The 18,776-nt window shown below is 34.3% G+C and overlaps 1 protein-coding gene across 4 annotated transcripts in view; it reads right to left on the reverse strand.

The window, feature by feature from the left end:
* Window positions 1-18,776, reverse strand: part of LOC138696179 (FK506-binding protein 15-like) — a 296,343-nt gene that overhangs the window by 238,177 nt on the left and 39,390 nt on the right. For 3 of the 4 annotated variants that reach the window (XM_069820787.1, XM_069820785.1, XM_069820788.1), the window contains exons 3-5: window positions 14,789-14,933; window positions 11,181-11,279; window positions 1,068-1,223 (exon numbers count right to left, since the gene is read on the reverse strand). In XM_069820787.1, coding sequence (XP_069676888.1) covers window positions 1,068-1,223; window positions 11,181-11,279; window positions 14,789-14,933 — 400 coding nt within the window. The remainder of the gene's footprint in view (window positions 1-1,067; window positions 1,224-11,180; window positions 11,280-14,788; window positions 14,934-18,776) is intronic. The other variant, XM_069820786.1, reaches the window with a different exon arrangement.

The raw sequence follows: 18,776 nt of genomic DNA on the forward strand, positions 1-18,776 counted from the left end.
AAAATGAATAAAATATGCAATAAATGCAGTGCAAAAAATTGGGCTATGAGCCAAATGGATTTTGTTGTGCTGCTAGAAAATTATTTCTCCTGAGATTCAAGAGCCCCCACAGTCAATGAAAAATGTATCTATAGGAATACATCCATTATCAACACATTTTAAAAATAATATGGCATCATTTGATGCAAAAAAAATACATGAATGCAATTTTATGCCAACATTTAGGGTGCTATTCATAGACATTTCGCAGCACGCGCTACGAGCATACTAAGCTAGCCCCGGCTATCCACTGGTTACTTGTACAGAATTTAAATCATATCCTATCGCTAACACTGGTTTATGACGAGCGTACTAAGCTAGCCCCGGCTATCCACTGGTTACTTGTACAGAATTTAAATCATATCCTATCGCTAACACTGGTTTATGAATATGATAAACACTGATCATCCACAGAAAGCCCACGCTGAAAATGTCTATGAATACGGCCCTTAAAGTTCAAGGACAGGCTTATCATTTAATTGGAAGTTTTCTTCCAGCTGAGAGTAATAACATTGAGTTTTTACACATATTTTTTCTTTCAGACGTTGACCAATGGTCTAATATAGTACAAAGCTTGAAAGTAGAATTGATTTACCAATTCCAGAGGGTACTGCATGATAATACCAGTCACGCTCATAATTTTAAGTATAACTTTGAAAATAACTGAAAAACAAACGAAAATTATACACTAACTAACATCAAAGTTGTATTTGAAAATATAATGGATTTTAGTCAATGATATTTGTAAGAAGTGCAGTGAAGTGCACAAGTATAGTAGTATCACAATAAAGTGGATTACTTTAATATACAGTGTACAGTGAATTTTCTATTTTTCGATTAATTTACAGATCCCTATTTTCAAGACGATTTTTCTTGAAAAAAGTGCGAAAAATAAGCGGGTACATAAAGTATCACATATTTGATTTATTAAAATAAACTGAATATTAATTCTTCATAATAACACATAACAGTTCATACTCGAGTATCAGTCCCAGTAAAAAGAAAAGAAAAAGAAAATTGCAACTAACCTGGCCTATTTTTCCAGCACTTAGAGGATACACAATGTAACGGATCTCCACTGAATCTCCTTCACAAGCTCCAAAACCAACACCAAACAGCAAATCTTGCGTGATGAAATTGTGGTCACTCTGTTCCCCTGCAGAATTTGATCGAGCCAGTCCAATCTGAAAAAATAAGATCAAGTGTTATTAAGCTAGTTCTCTATTTGCACCACTATTTATTATTCAACTACATACACATTATCACAGTGATTTTATGACTCAGCCAAGATCACATCTTAAATGTGTGCTCATAATGGGTAACCCATTCTGTTACAGTCAATAACTATACACTCTGATAATTTTAAATGTATTCTGGATACAAGAAACCTATTAATCACACATGTAACAAGTGGAAAAATCAAAGCTATCTCTCCATAATTTTTAACGGAATCTGGACAAATGAATCTGTTTGATTTTATATAAATACAAATGTATTAATTCATGTAGACCTCCCAATGAAAATAACAAGTGGGAAGTTTAAGAAATAAACAATGTCATGTAAATAACAAATATGATTGTAGGTTGTTTTATAGAAAATAAGATAATCATTATTATGTTCATGTTTAAGCTTGTGGTTCTCAACTCACATGTAATAGCAGATGTAAAAAATTAATCCACAGCACATATTTCATTTCTTTTCTTTGATGCTCTAGTGATTAACATGTTTCCTATTGAATTCAAGATTCGCCAGTTCAAACCCAGACATGGCAAAGGATTTTAATGACAATGGAAATCATAAAGTGGCTTTCTTCGGAAGAGCACTACAAATGGAAGGTCCATGTCATAGATTAACATGGTATGTAAAAGAATCGTATCTTCAGGCAAAATTTATTGGCCATTTCTCATCGTCCATGTCAAATTTCAGTTCTTGCATATGGCACAATGAATTCGTAAGGGCTCTCCAAGAGCACGTGAATTTATCCTGTCCTCCACCTATCATCTATCTCCTACATAGCTAAGTTTACGTTAATTTGACGCAAATGTGAATAATTACTGTAGATCTTTATCTTTATCTTTACTTTATCTGAAGTAGTTTTCGATTTGAAACATAATTCTCAAACAAAATATTAATAGTAACATTTGATCTCTCTGAAGAGTAAAAAGGAAGTTCACAAAAACTCCTTTAGGGAAAAGACCATGAAAGACCATTAGGAAGATCTAGGCTTAGATATTTGGATAATCTGAAGGAAGATCTAAAAATCTTAGAAATTCATAACTGAGATAGGGTGCAGTGGTATTACATTGTAAATTAATTCAGCAGCAGAGCTTTCACACCTTATAAAGGCGGCGGCGGCGGCGGCGGCAGCAGCAGCAGCAGCAGCGGTGGTGGCAGCAGCAGCAGTAGTAGTAGTGGTAGTGGTAGTGGTAGTGGTAGTTGTAGTAGTAGTAGTAGTAGTAGTAGTAGTAGTAGTAGTAGTAGTAGTGATGATGATGATGATAATAATAATAATAATAATAATAATAATAATAATAATGATGATAATAATAAAATATTATCTATCCTGTGGTTCTTTTCTTCTTCCTTCATTGTTTCTGTTTCTATTAGGGACCAATTGTTTATTTTTACGCTTGAAATTTGCGAGGTTGAATTTGGACAGGATTTAAATTGGATTATGTTTTGTTACAATTTAATACTAATTCATTGGCTGAGAACGAATCATATATTTTGAGAAGAATGTCTCTTAACATACATTATTAACAATGGTTTAGATTCAGTATTTGAGAAAGCAACAAAGTTAATGCATTTGGTTTTAACATTACCCACAACTACAGCAAGCAGTGAATGGAGCATGAGTACCCTTAAAAGAATAAAGAATTCCATAAGGAATTCAATGTCCAACACCTAATTGTCGTGTTTAAGCACACTAGCAATTGAAAAATTGGGAATTATTCAGTGATCAAATGTTTGTAGAATAAGTTATAGACCTATTTGTGGAAAGAAGAGACAGATGCATTGCACTTGCGTACAAGAAAATATAATTAATGCTGCTTTCCTTGCAATTGGTGTGTTTGTGTGTGTGTTTCCAATGCCTATCCACTTCACTTGCGTGATTGGGTTCCGCATACTGCGGATAGATGGCAGAACTGTGACCCATTTTTAAGTTGCACACCACTTTGGCAGGCCACATTGTGCATGATGTATATCTGTGTGAAGGGTTATTTCGTGTACTAAGGTGAGTGTATGTTAAGTGTTCATGTAAATGTAGTGTAGGAAATGAGTGAGGATGATGATGAAGGTGAGGAAGGGAGAAGGGGAAACCCAGTGACTGCACTCTTGTCGAATAGCACCAAGGGGGCCGCCAGGCTTAATGTCCCCATCCAATGGAAGAATCACTATCAACAGTGACATATGCCTTCTCTTCATATGCACTGCGGAGAAATTTGGGATTTAACCCAGGCATATTTGATGCACAATTTAGTGATTAGAAGTTGTGCACTGCCATCTCTCCTAGTCTCGAGGTAGAAATTTTACAAGAAAATTTCTGACCTCACCAGGAATCGAACCTGGGCCGGCTAGTCTGGAGGCAGGCACGCTACCACAGAGCTAACTCGGCGGATGCTTGCAATTGAAGTTTTTCCGAATTTGTCTCATTCGATAGATAGAATAGTGCATATAGACTGTCTCCCTATATTACCTCTTAAATCTCCCCAACCTTAAAACATACACTACACTACTGGTTGACACATCTGTTAAAACATATTATTGGTGATGATTCATGAGTTCCATGCACACCAACATCTCTACGAGTATATATTGTTTGGAATACTGAAAAAAAAAAAAAAAAAAAAATTGTCCCATTTTTAACTCATTCTGACCCACTTTACAGTGAAGGAAAAAGAATTTGGTTAATTGGGATAATATGCAGAAGGCTGTGTAGCATAGCGTCTTAACCATGACTCTATCATGTGTGGCACGGCACTGAGATAAATGTGCAGAGTGACAGGTTGTCTATCATATTGACCATTATTGTAACTCATAGATGCAATGTATTGATTATTTGATTCATTTCTTTTTACTTAATTGTACTAAGTATAAAGATGAAAAAAAGAATCGATTTCGAGAATTTCACATAAATGTACGTTTTCTGCATGCTTGATAAAGAAAAAGTGGTTTCAGGACTACTGTTTATTAGAGTACAGCAATTTCTTCTTGATTAATGGATTTTGTTCATATCATCATGTCTATTTATGCGAGAATAATACATTTCAAATGTCTTTTTCCTCTTCCTATCATGTATTAGGCCTGGTGGCCTGTTACAGTCTCACCCCATCATTTCAGCAGACAGCTCAAAGATCTTGTTCCTAATGGGCAGTAATTTAATGCTTGGCATAGTATCCTTTCATTTCAATGCATTTAAAATGTAATTATTTTTTAGTAAAAGAATTAGCTGGTCTTTCTTTGAAGTCAACAACACACAATGCTCACTCACTCCAAATAAAATTCAATTATTTTTTCGTGACTACTTCTGTAGTAGGTAGGATAAATTGATAGATGATATGGCACAGTTTGTATCAAAGCAAACTAATTTCTCTCCAGAGAAATTATTATATACAGATTTATTTATACCCTTGGTTGCGACTTTTTGTCAAAGTTCTGCCACCCTAGGTACAGACCCAGAAACAAAATTTGGGCCACATGAATTTTCCAAGTTCCAGTTTAACATACTGTGCATGCTCAGTAAGCACTCAGCATGTGCAGGATGTTATAACTAGATTTCAGATTTTAGGTAAAAACCTATTCTAATCTTTCAAAGATAAGTTCATAAAAACTTGCAAGTACACGTTTCATATGAAACTATGCCTAAAATTGATATTTTAATAGCACCTGAAAATGCCTATTTTGACGATAAAGCCTATTTTGTCATATTAAATATGTTTTATCTCTAATAGGTCAAAACACTCACTCTTATTTCAAAAATGTATATTTTAAATTCAAAAATGTATTTTTCAGTGTGCGTTAATCGTATCACAGAGCATATCACGTTAAAATATCCAAATGTAAATAAATTAATTTCTACTGTAAAAAAAGTTTTCATCAAGGCGCCAACAAGGGTTCAGATTTTCCTTGAGAAATTGCCCAATGTCTCTCTGCTGGGGAACATGGTTGAAAGCTGCAGAATATTACAACGATCACATTAGTGAAATGAAAGATGTTGTTTCAAGTCTAGGGCTGGTATTCATAGTCGACACTTTATATCACCACTTTGCAAAGTGACACTTTTGACGAAAGTGGCTCTTTCATATTAGTGACATTCATAGACGATTGAAGAAGTGCACTTCACAAAGTGTCACTTTACGCCAGCAAAGTGTAGAGTTACAATTTGGTTGGTAACAGAAGTCCCACAATGCCTTTCAAAACAAGTGAACAAACAATAACAAATTAATGACGTATAACGTACAAATTACAATGCTTGTGATTTCAATTGGGAGCTTAATTGATCGAGCGAGAAAGAAAATATATATTTAAAGTTGTTTTATTTCAGTTTCTAGTTTTTGTTGCCGATAGTTTAGATTATTTCAGTCAATTCAGATATATAACATTTTATTAAAGAGTTAGTGATACTGCTGGTGAAATTAGGTTAGGTTTTGTACAGTACGTAGCTGATCCATTAATTTATATAGTTAGATTAGGTTTTGTACATATCTTTTTCATTGATTTATGTCGCTAAGTTAGATTTTGTATGTATCTGTTCCACTGATTTATATAGTTCGGTTAGATTTTGTACATATCTTCTATTAGTTTATATAGTTAGGTTAAGTTGGACTGAGTAGATTAAGTTTTGTGTGTGTGTGTGTGTGTGTGTGTGTGTGTGTGTATATATATATATATACAGGCCTATATATAGCATTAAATTTATATCGTTATGTTAGGTTTTATACGTATCTGCTTCATTGATATATCGTGTTATTTCTTTTATTTTCATTTTTGTCTTTTTCGTGAATAGTGAATAGAAGTAAAAAAAGAATGAAATAAACACATTACTACTGCTATTATTATTATTATTATTATTATTACTATTTTCTCTCTCTCGTTTCCATTATTGCCTGCTCTTCAGGAATATTTTGAATGCCAAATGTTTCTACAATGCAAAACAAAATAGGCCTAATAATATGAGCTTTTCATGGTGAGGTTATGGGGCTTAAGACTGCACATGAACTAGAGGCAGTAGATGTATTGCTTACCGGCGTGAAAATATATATTACCGGTATCAAAACAGTAATGATTATATCAACATCAAGATAAATCTTATCTCAAAATACAGGTAGTCAACAAAAATCAATATCATTTTAAACCCAATGTAATTATGGAATCTGCTTAGAAGGCAGGCACGTGAGGGATCTCAATGCTAATTTAAGATAGTTATGCCTACATTAGATTCAAGTTAGTTTAATACTATTTAAGTTAAAAAATTGGTTTCAATAATAAAAAATAGGTTATATAGGCATATCTACCTGCATATCACTTCATCGAATTGAGGTTATAAATATACGAATGTTACTACAGAAATACCTGAACTATAATATTATATATATTATTAATGTATGATACATATCTGTAGTACAGAATCTTAATGCAGTCAATAACTGTATTATTGGAGGCACTCGCAAACCTCTATTATTCGTTTTTGTCAACCAGTCATCAAAAATATAAGCGATCTCAATAAGTTTCTTTATCAAATCGAAACAGTTTTTTAAAATTCTATATCATTATAAAATTCCACGTAATTGTCTTTAGACCTAACCCTAATGTAGCGCTTTCGTACATTGTCCACTAATTGTGCTACCTCTTCCGCACGTTCTAATAAATAATTCGACAACTTCCAAGATGTCCGCCATTTTTCTACAAAGTGTCACTTTCGGCTCAAAGTGTGGTCGGAAGTACACTTTCATCTAAAGTGTTCCTTTGCACCAAAGTGTCGACTGTGCTACGGAACAGTGATACTTTGTGTCTTCCAAAGGACACTTTAATCGAAAGTGTCGACTATGAACACCAGCCTAGAAGACGAGTCTGCAAGCATTGTTTCTACAAAAGAAGTGATGGAAGATTCTGGTATTCAGAGGGATCTAGCATTTTTTAAGTCACACTTCACTTTCCTAGTGCACCTTATTGCATCACTGGAAGCAGCAGGAAAACCACTGTATGAACAAATGGAAATATTTCGTGATATGCAAGAAAGGATCAAAGTGTTCCTGGTTCTGCTGGAAGTAAAGTACGGGATAAACTGGAGCAAGTTCTGCAGAGAAATGTACGACTGCAGGACCTGTGCACTGCTTCAGATATCCTAACAGGGAAGAACACAGATTTACAATCCAACATTCCTGTCCATCCAGTGTCAAAATTGAAATACGCTTCAGTGGATGTGAAGCATACAAATTTGTGTTGAGTGAGACATGGCATTGTTTTTAATTATTTAGAAAAAGTATTGGTAATTTATTGTGAAACTAATTATGGACATTAATGAACAAGGCTTGGTAAAAATTTATTTTATTTGACATGTTTGTATACTGAATTTATATCTAAAACATATTTTTCACATTTCATTGTTTAGTTTATGTATAACTAGTTATATATTTGTTGTTCTTGTAGTTCTAGTAGTAGTAGTGGGATAACAGTATATAAACATTTAAAATTATTAAATTCTAAAAGTGAATTCCTGATGATTTGAAACATGTTTTTAAAGAAAACATTACTTTTTTTGAGAACCTACTCCAATTCTTCAGAGACTATTTCCTACACTTTTAAGCGTATTTTAGGCACCTAAAATTACATTTTAATGACCTAAAAATCTAGTTATAACTGGAACTTGGAAAATCAGGTGGCTCAAATTTTGTTTCTGGGTCTGTACAAAAGACTTATTCCAAAACACAACTCAGTCGGGCTACCTGCCTTACTTTTAAAAATTACTCTAAGCTCCGTTTATTATGTGTAAGGCAGTGGCGGCTCGTGACGTAAAAAGTGCGTGAAGCAGTGTTAGGTAGATTTCTAATTTTATAACAAAAATCATGTATAGGCCTATGTACATTAAAAACAGGTGTACTTCAAATACGTGACATTGATGATGATGATGATTATGATGATGATGATGATGATGATAATAATAATAATAATAATAATAATAATAATCATCATCATAAATTAACGGTAATAAATAATCATACCAATTTTTTTAAGACAAGTTGAATCCTTCTGTTCATGGAAACGAATTTATCAGTAACATCGTCATGGAAAGGCTGATTTTTCATAATTTTGTGCACAATTTGCTTCTGCATGGAAATATTTGCGAGAGATGAGAGCCTTTGTTGTGACATGCAACTATGCAAATAGTTTTTAATGAGATTCATGGAAGAAAAACTTCTTTCTGCGGACAAACTTGTTAATAATAATAAACAGCCTAAATTCCTAAGGAACACTCATTTTATGAACAAATATTACTCTTAATTTAAATAGGCCTAATAACTAATGTAATAAGAACAGTAGAGAAAATAATTACAATGCACACAATGCAATCTTTATGTACATTCGCTCACAAAACCACAGCAAAATTTAACTTTGTATATAGGCTACAGTAGTACCTACAATGCTAACACCATAATCACGTTTTTCAATTCCTCTTACATTATATTTTTACTTTTCTCAAGACTCGTGCTTGCTTCTTTAGCAAAATAGTTTAAAAAATTACAAATATATTCATTTAGTATATCTTTTCTATGGGCAAAATTAATTTTACGTTTTTAAATTTCTGTAATTTTCACTGTTAGAGTTGGCTACCCTGATTAGTCCCTTTGTCGTTGACCAAAGCCATGATACTAACTGTTGTTGTGGGGAAAGGGATGTAGGCTTGTTGCCATGGTAACTATAGCCGAATGAAACACTAACAGAAGAAAAATTGAGCTCACTTCATCAGAGCAGAACTTAAACGTATTGGAATCCTGTTGCTATGGTAACCATAGCAAGTGAAATAGAAAGTCGTAATGCAAGAACTGGATTCACTGGCGCTATGTTCATTAATTATTCTTCTCCAGCGCTGCGCAATTTTTGAATGTACATAAACATAATTATCATAAAATCGGTCACATTGTGATGTATAGTAAAAGTAAAGTGAATTTTTCAATTTTTAAAATTCTATGGTGAAGTTGTGCTTCACTTGGTTTACCTGAAAAGCCGCCTTTGGTGTAAGGTAATTAGTTTCACAACTTTCTTTCTGATTTAGTTATGTGATAACTAGGGGCCGGATTTTTATGTAATATCAAGGTGTGAAATATGTACATATTTATATAAGAAAAATAAGCTGAATATGTACCAAAATGTGTAAAATCATGAAAATATTTAGTATCAATATCTGGCACGTATATGATAGGTAAGACTCTCCAGTTGTGATTTCATAGAGCACCCGACTTTTTTTACCGCACACTTGACACATTACTATTTTTCCATCTGTAGTGAAAGCTTCGCAATCCATGATTTTATTTTTGTCGTTACGGTTGAAGATACAGGGGCCATTTTAGTTAGTTAAAAGCAGTTGAGAAACTCACTTGCACTTTATACTATAAGTACTAAAACTAGAAAACTGAGTGAAATGAATGACACAACAGTAACGCAAGCACTGTTTCGCTTTACTGGATTAGGAGAAAATAAGAGATGTGGGACACATGCATTTTAAATGTTCCTTGTAAGAAACAAGTACCTACTAAAACCTCAAACTATAGGCATTTACAAATTGTTGTTTGAAATGTGACATTCCTGTCTCATTCAGAAGGGTAGGATTATTCCAGCCGAGAACCATACATTCTAATTCCTCGGAAAATTCCATTTCCGTATAGGTCTACTAAACTTAAAAGTAAAGAGGTCAAGCAATAACCTGAAAACCTATTTATTTTAATCTTTCAACATCTTTCCAGCTTGTTCCTTTACTTCAGCTTCTTTTCAAAAGTCGGCTACTTTATTGGGGCTCATGCCAGACTTGACACGGGATTTCCTTGGAAGGATTAGGAAGAGGGTGGGTAAGGTTGCAAATTGCATGGTAAAGGCTTGTTAAGACGTGTGCATAACAATTATAGTTCGAGACAAATCATGTCGTCCTCGTCCCACTCCACCGCATGAAGGCAATGCTACTTTCTGAGTGATTTTTACAATACAAGGTAGTTGTGTGAGAAAGGTTGCACTTTGTTCACTCATATTTACAGTGGGTGATATGGGGTGAGTGCCTCTATTACTTCCTGGAACTAAGAATGTTATATTTCGTCCCGAAATATATCCTTTCTTGGGTAGATAAAAAGGCTTTTTAAATCTGTGTATTTCAAATTGTAAACTTCCCTAGCAGATTTTTTTTTTTTTTCCTTTTAGAGAAATAAAAATTAATAAAACCCCTAAATATGTAGATTTATGTAATACCAAGCCATAATATGTAATGTGGGGTAGATATGTAAAAATATGTAGTATCAAATTTTAATATATTAATGGTAATTACAAGATTCGCAAAGATTTGTTATTTATATATGGTTAGGTTGAAAGGAATATAATATTTAATTACATAAAAATCCGGTCCCTAGTGATAACAAAGGAACATGTTTAAAATCTCATTACAAATCACTAATTCTTTTTAAAGTTTATATACCACTTTTAAAACAGATTGTCATGAGTAGGAAAATACTGTAATATTAGAAATGACGACAAAATACGACTAGCTGTTTTACGCGAATGTGTGCAAAATTAATTTTATATATATACTTAGACTGTATAATTAATAAATTAAATTAGATATCATTAATTTTCTGGCTTACAAAAAATAACTATTGCGCACAGTAGATAAAACGAAAGTGTATCTTTTTACTTGGGTGTGTATAGTAAATGATTTCATTTTATGTAGGCCTATTATATCTTTTGAATACATAACAGTTCAAGAAATTAAATTATAAACGGGAATATCATACACACCATTTGACAGAAGTGAACTGTTGCAAACAGTGTAAAATATATAACAAGAAAAAGGTTGTGTCATCTTCATTGGCAAGTATTTTTCAATAATTAGTCATGTTTATGTGTAAATACTTAATAAGAAGAACAAAAATAATTCTCACCTCTTTTGCAAACTCCACTGCATCTTCATTATTCTCGAACATTATTGACCAATTCTGCATCTGGTCATCATAAAACGTTGCATAATTGTTTGCCTGCACCTGAAACATACATGAAAATAATTTCATTAGTTCTATAGTATTCATAGAATTTATGAAGTTATATACAATGTATACAAGTATTTCTTAATTACTTAAGCTGCAAGGCTTTCATGTCAATAATTAGACCATGTGATGAAGTCATCTCCAATACTTCAGAACTCTTTGATTATTAATATGCTAGATTGATTTTGTCCTAAACTTGTTAAAAAAAAAAAAAAGTAATTTGAAGTTGATATGGATTAAATAAAAATATTTTAAGTTAGTAGCTAAATTGGTTAACTCTGAAACCTGACAACAGCGAACATTAACATAGTAAGCAATGAGTATTCTCTCATTCCGACTTTACTCCTTTCTTGAACTGTACTTATAATTTTGTTTACTGTTTAGTAACATTTGATCATTATTGTTAGTGACGGTAAAATATAAAATAAAATGACAGAATAATATCTAAAACGCGTCCTCAAGAGTAACACAAGAAAAAGTAATTTCTTCCGGATATTAAAAATATTAAAGTTCCATCAAGCATGAAATTAAACAATTTATGTCACAATTACTCCAGAATTAGTAAATATCTATTACTTTCATTTCCGAAGCACCAAGTAAAAATAATGAAAAGAAATTAGGCATACTTTCTCACATACAATACCCAGTGTTTAAACACATCATATCACTATAATAAACTATTTCCTATTTCCTGGTAATTGATAAGAAGAAACAAATAATATTAGTACTTCTATTTGATCCACCAACAAAGGAATATTCTTTACCAAAATAAAGCAATTAATTCCATTCAATCTTGCACCTAGCTGCATGGCCTAAGACATACTTTGGACTAGCATGAAATGCACACTGGGTAGTGTCTTCATTGGAAGAGATATTTCCTCATGAAAACTCGGCAGTGTATGGGACAAATGTCTGTGAGAAAAGTGAACAACTGAACTGAATTTAAATGGGTAGATGAGGGCTGTTAAAAGCCATAGCAAAGAGACCTAAAAGATCAATTGTCTCTTCCTGCAGTTTTGATGTTCATGATGAACTGAATCAAACTACATATAAAAGCTCTTTGATGAGCAAGAGTTTTGCAATGCACTGAGTACAAGCTGAGTTAATGTTTTGTCTCAGGTTGTACAGATGCTATTTGAGGGCAGTGTCTTGTAAGGAAACCCATTATCCAAGGGAGCTTCTTGTTCAAATTTAATAGATCACTTAATCTGATTTTATCAAAGTCTCTTATAAGAGCTTTTGAGTATCTGCAACCCTCAATTGAGTTCCAGTAACTTCTGCGTTTTTTGAGAGCCCAGGTCCTGATGACCTGTTTAACTGGTCTTGAAGATAGTCCTAGTAAAGACTCAGGTCCTATGAATGGGATCTCAGTTCCCTTACTGATAGCCTCATTTGCACTCTCACTTGTACAAAATTTATACCGGGGAATGCAAAAAATTCGGTCCACTGCATGCCAGAGGCAGTTTTTCAGGTGAACCAAGTGAAGCACAACTTCGCAATAGGGTTTAAAAAATGGAAAATTTCAGTTACATAGCTTTATGTTTACTGTACATCACAATGCAACTGATTTTATGTCTATGTTTATTATGTTTATGTAAGTTCAATGATCGCGCCATGCTGAAGAAGAGTCAACAAACACAGCGCTGGTGAATCTACTTATTGTATTGCGACCTGCTATTTCACTTGCTATGGTTACCACAACATCAAGACTCTGAAATGAAGAAATTCTGTGCTGGTGAAGTGAGTTCCATATTTTGCCTGTTACTATTTCACTCAGCTATGGTTACACACATTGATGCTCCAGTGTGATATCAATCATAGTTTAGCTATAATACATGTTGTAATAAACAAGCAGGTGTTCCTCACTTCCTATACCTGCCATGACCATTTTTCTAAAATAATGTGTGGTGATGATAAATTCCATCCTTAGATGATGTCCTCAAACAGATACATAATGAGACAAATGCTTCAAATTTAAATATTTACAGAACAAAGACAAAGTATATGAATAACATAACCACGAGAGACAATACTGTAAAAACTGTTGTCTTAAATGAGGTTACTTTTGAGAAAGTGTCAAGGTTCCGATATCTCGGCTCGATAGTCACCGAGGATAACAACATATTAACTGAGATCAAGGATAAAATAGCCATTGGCAATCGAAGCCTCAGAGCATTAGATAAAATTATAAGAACCAGATATATCTCCAAAAAAATGAAGGTGAGGATTTATAAAACAATTATTAAACCTACAGTGACTTTTGGAAGCGAAACCTGGACTCTACCTGTACGAGCAATAACCATCTTAAATACGTGGGAAAGGAAAATTTTAAGAAAAATTTATGGCCCTATTTATGATAAGGGAGAGTGGAGAATTAGGACCAATTCTGAACTACAAAAACTATATAAAGATTCAAGTATTGTCACTGATATAAAAATTAGACGGCTGGAGTGGCTGGGCCACATTATCAGAATGGACAATAATGATATTCCTAAAAGATTACTAGATGCCACGCTAAGTGGTAAAAGAAGAGCAGGAAGACCTAAACTACGATGGTTGGATGATGTTCAGGATGATCTAGTTAAAGCAGGAATTAAGAGATGGAGACGGAGAGCCCTAGAGAGGGAAGATTGGGAGGCAATTCTTAAGGAGGTCAAGGCTAAACTAAAAGGGCTGTATGACCACAGATGATGATGATGATGATGATGATAAATTCACCACTGGCATTGATGCCCTTGATACTTGATAAAGAACATTAATACAGCACCTTCAACTTAAGACACAACCCTGGCCATGGGAGGCAGGCGGGCGATAGACCGTTCTCTATAGCAGGAAAATTATGCGATGTTGTGGCGGCAGGCAGGCTGATAGGCCAATATTTCAAGTGGAAAACTCAGCGGTATTGTGCGACCCAGCATGCTGTTAGTGTTAGTTTGTGTTCTGTACAGTTACTGTTAGTTTGTGTTCTGTAAGGTGTGAACGTGTTTGATCAGTTTTAGTTTTCATTTAACATGTTTGGTGAATTGTGCTCTGTTTAAGTTTAAATTTATCATGGTGTTTACAACCATGACTTTTATCTTTGGAGTATGTTAAAACATAAAGTGTATGTGAACAATCCTCATACAATAGAGGAACTTCAAGAAAATATCCGAGCAGTGATCTCCAGCATTTCAAGGCAGGAATTGGATCGCGTATTTCAGCATCTTCTTCACGTTGTATTGAAGCTTGTGGAGGTCATTTTGAACATCTTATGTCTTAAGGTAAGAAAATAAACTCCATTAAATTAATTTTACGGAAGATAAATTAACACTAAATATGAGTAAAAAGAATGCATGCCGAGCCACTTAACAGATCAATTACCGCACAATGCAGCTGAGTGTTACCACTTGAGAGTACTGCCCGCCTGCTGGTGCCTGGGTTGCGTCTTAAGTTGAAGGTGCTGTTGTTGTTCTTCAATCAAAAATGGGAGGGAGTGGAGGTAAAACGAGTTTCATATTAGGTCTCACCACAAACTGAAAAGCAGGTGTAATACGGGTACTGGTAACATGCTGCTGCTTTCCTTTGTATAGCAATAGCTGGTATACACGAGATGCTGCATTTCCAAGTACTGCTGCTCCCAGCTTTCCCTGAGCATTGTAGTTACCATCTACCCTACAAACAGATGAGACATATCATCAGCTACTCCTCGCAATATTTCTCAATTCAACAGAAATACCTTCGAACACATTGTATTTTAATTCTAATTATATTAAACAGAAACAAATAAAAAATATATACTGAATCATAAGGGATAGAGAAACTCGTACTGATATATCCAGATTTCAAGTGACCTTTTATCCTAGCAACAGAAGCTTCAGGTCAAGAGTTAGGAGCGGTTCTATTGCAGGTATAGGAAGTGAGGAACACCTGGTTGCCTATGCATCTAGAGTGTTAAATAAGGCCAAGCAAAATTATTCCATTATCCATAAAGCCACGAGTTCGTAGCCATAACAGATCACACAGCATTACGGTGGTTAATGAGTCTAAAAGAGCAGAGTTCAAGACCCCTCAGATAGACTTTCAGATTATCAGAATTTAAATTTCAAGTTCAGTGTAAACCCGGTAAGAAACACCGGAATTCCAAAGCATTATTCCGAATGTATGATGTATGATCTGCCATCAGTTCCAAACAATGTAAAACAGATGATGCCGTGAATACTCAGTCTTACCGTGGAATGCAACTAGCCAAACAACAGTACATAGATTAGCAAAGCTTTAGGCTTGACGAAAATGGAATCTTGTTTCTAGGAAATAACAATAACGATCTGTGTGTTGCTGTGCCCGAATCACTACATAAAATCATTGTCAACCTGCCATGATTCTAATACTGTAGCCCATCAGGGTCAATGACGGACATTCAAGCTCATCAAATGCCAATTCTATTGGTCAGACATGAAATCAGACATTGAGCGATATGTCACAGTGCATCTCTTGTAATGAGAGGAAAACGAGTAGACATTCGAACAAAAGCTCCTCTACAAACATTCAGCGAACTTTTCAAACCATTTGAATTGGTTAGCATGGATATACGGAGTGAACAATAAGTATGGAATATTGTTAATAACTTCTTAAATTTTAATTTTACAAAAAAAAAAAAAAAAAAAAGTTTTATACAAAAACTGTTGGAAATTAACAATATATTATGCCAGTGTTCGAAAACAGTTATTCAGACATACAGGCTGTGACAGTAAATTAATTTTTTTAATGGTATCCCATATTAAAATTTACATATTCCAATCTCCATTAAATTTTACGTAAGAATGCTTAGAAACTTTACCCATTCTCTCGTTTCTTGTCTCATAACTATTTAGTGAACTTGTTTCGTGGACTTCAAATTTGAGACAAACAAGTATGTAAAATCATGTTGAGTAGGCTATAAAACTAAACAAAATATTATGACTAACCAAACTTCATCACAGATGCTCAAAATGAGACCCATTCACAGCCAAAAATATCCCAGTCTACCACGAAAATAGTCCACTGTTTTACAGTTATACAGTATGACTGTTCTGTTCCATCTCATATCTAAAATTGATTGTTTCCGTAATAGACTGGGATACTGTATACATGTCTGAATAACTGTTTTCGAACACTGGCATAATATTGTATGGTTTATCTCCAACAGTTTGTGTATAAAACTTTTTTTTTTTTTTTGTAAAATTAAAATTTAAGAAGTCATTAACAATATTCCATACTTATTGTTCACCCTGTATATTGACGACCCAGTTCAGAATGGAAACAACTCAAAATTTAAAGTTTTGATAAACCTGCATTTTAAAGCTTTATACTGCTGTGAAAAATCAAAGAATTGTTTAAATTACTTCAAATTTTGTTAATGATGTTTTATACAGTATACACTATAATTTTCAAATTAGAGTGTGTTAATTTGATTTTTCACACCAACATGAAGCTTTAAAATTCAGGTTTCTCAAAACTTTGAATTCCGAGTTGTTTCTCTTTTGAACTGGGCCATCAATATTATATTTTGGAAATGAAAACAACCGCAAGAAACGTGTATTTCTTGACTTACATGGACTCATTTTCAAGTGAAGTGAGCTATTCCAATACCAGACCAAACTGCCGAATCCATAGCAAGAGAATTCATTACCAAGATCATAGCTCATCACGAAATGCTGCGACAGGTCCTAACAGGTAGAAACTTCGTGCCCTCTCTCTTTCAAGAAACGAGAAACTCTTACAAAATAGTAAAATAAAGACTAGTCTATACCATCCCAAGACCAATGGCCTAATAGAACGTTGTCACCAGACATTCACAGTGATCCTTTCACACTTCCTACGCAAAGAGCAACATGACTGGGATAAACAGATAAATATAGTTCAAATTGCATACCAAAGCACACCACATTCTGTGGCAGGGTACTCACCTTACTTTCTATTGCATGGTAGAGAAATACCAATACCATTTCCCATTGATGTATCAATAAAATTTCAGAGGCATGAAATAAAATCCAACTCAGTTATAGACTTACTTACTTACAAATGGCATTTAAGGAACCCGAAGGTTCATTGCCGCCCTCACATAAGCCCGCCATCGGTCCCTATCCTGTGCAAGATTAAGCCAGTCTCTATCATCATACCCCACCTCCCTCAAATCCATTTTAATATTATCCTCCCATCTACGTCTCGGCCTCCCTAAAGGTCTTTTTCCCTCCGGTCTCCCAACTAACACTCTATATGCATTTCTGGATTCGCCCATACGTGCTACATGCCCTGCCCATCTCAAACTTCTGGATTTCAAGTTCCTAATTATGTCAGGTGAAGAATACAATGCGTGCAGTTCTGTGTTGTGTAACTTTCTCCATTCTCCTGTAACTTCATCCCGCTTAGCCCCAAATATTTTCCTAAGCACCTTATTCTCAAACACCCTTAACCTATGTTCCTCTCTCAGAGTGAGAGTCCAAGTTTCACAGCCATATAGAAGAACCAGTAATATAACTGTTTTATAAATTCTAACTTTCAGATTTTTGGACAGCAGACTGGATGATAAGAGCTTCTCAACCGAATAATAACACGCATTTCCCATATTTATTCTGCATTTAATTTCCTCCCGAGTGTCATTTATATTTGTTACTGTTGCTCCAAGATATTTGAATTTTTCCACCTCTTCGAAGGATAAATCTCCAATATTTATATTTCCATTTCGTACAATATTCCCGTCACGAGACATAATCATATACTTTGTCTTTTCGGGATTTACTTCCAAACCGATCGCTTTACTTGCTTCAAGTAAAATTTCCGTGTTTTCCCTAACCGTTTGTGTATTTTCTCCTAACATATTCACGTCATCTGCATAGACAAGAAGCTGATGTAGCCCGTTCAACTCCAAACCCTGCCTGTTATCCTGAACTTTCCTAATGGCATATTCTAAAGCAAAGTTAAAAAGTAAAGGTGATAGTGCATCTCCCTGCTTTAGCCCGCAGTGAATCTATAAAGACTAGTTACTCAGTTATAGACTTAGCTCAGAAACTCAAAGCAGCTTATAAAGTGATAAGAAAACAGTTGAGACAAAGGAGAATGAACCAAGAGAGGCAATACAAATTATGTCAAGTTTTGTTCTTTCAAGGTGGAGATTTAGCTTTTCTACTAAGTGTGGCAGTAAAAGCCAGTGTAACTAAAAAACTAATGAAACCATGGATAGGTCCTGTACATATTGTTGAGAAGTTGAATGAAGTCAACTATTGAATTGAGTATGCAGACGGAAGAACTCAGATAGTGCACATAAACATGTTAAAAGAGACGAACACAGGGAAGGACACTCTCAAAGGTGGGAAAGAACCTATAGAAGATACAATGAAATTCAGTGATGCTGGGATGGTTGAAATGAAGTATGACGAGAACAATGAGCAAGCCATAGCAAGAGGATTAAATAGAGATGCAGAAGCCACCTACATGCGAATAAAGATTCCTGATGATGATGAGTGATTATCAATCAAT

This window comes from Periplaneta americana, chromosome 3 (assembly GCF_040183065.1).
Source record: "Periplaneta americana isolate PAMFEO1 chromosome 3, P.americana_PAMFEO1_priV1, whole genome shotgun sequence".
In the NCBI taxonomy this organism is placed as follows: Eukaryota; Metazoa; Arthropoda; class Insecta; order Blattodea; family Blattidae; genus Periplaneta; species Periplaneta americana.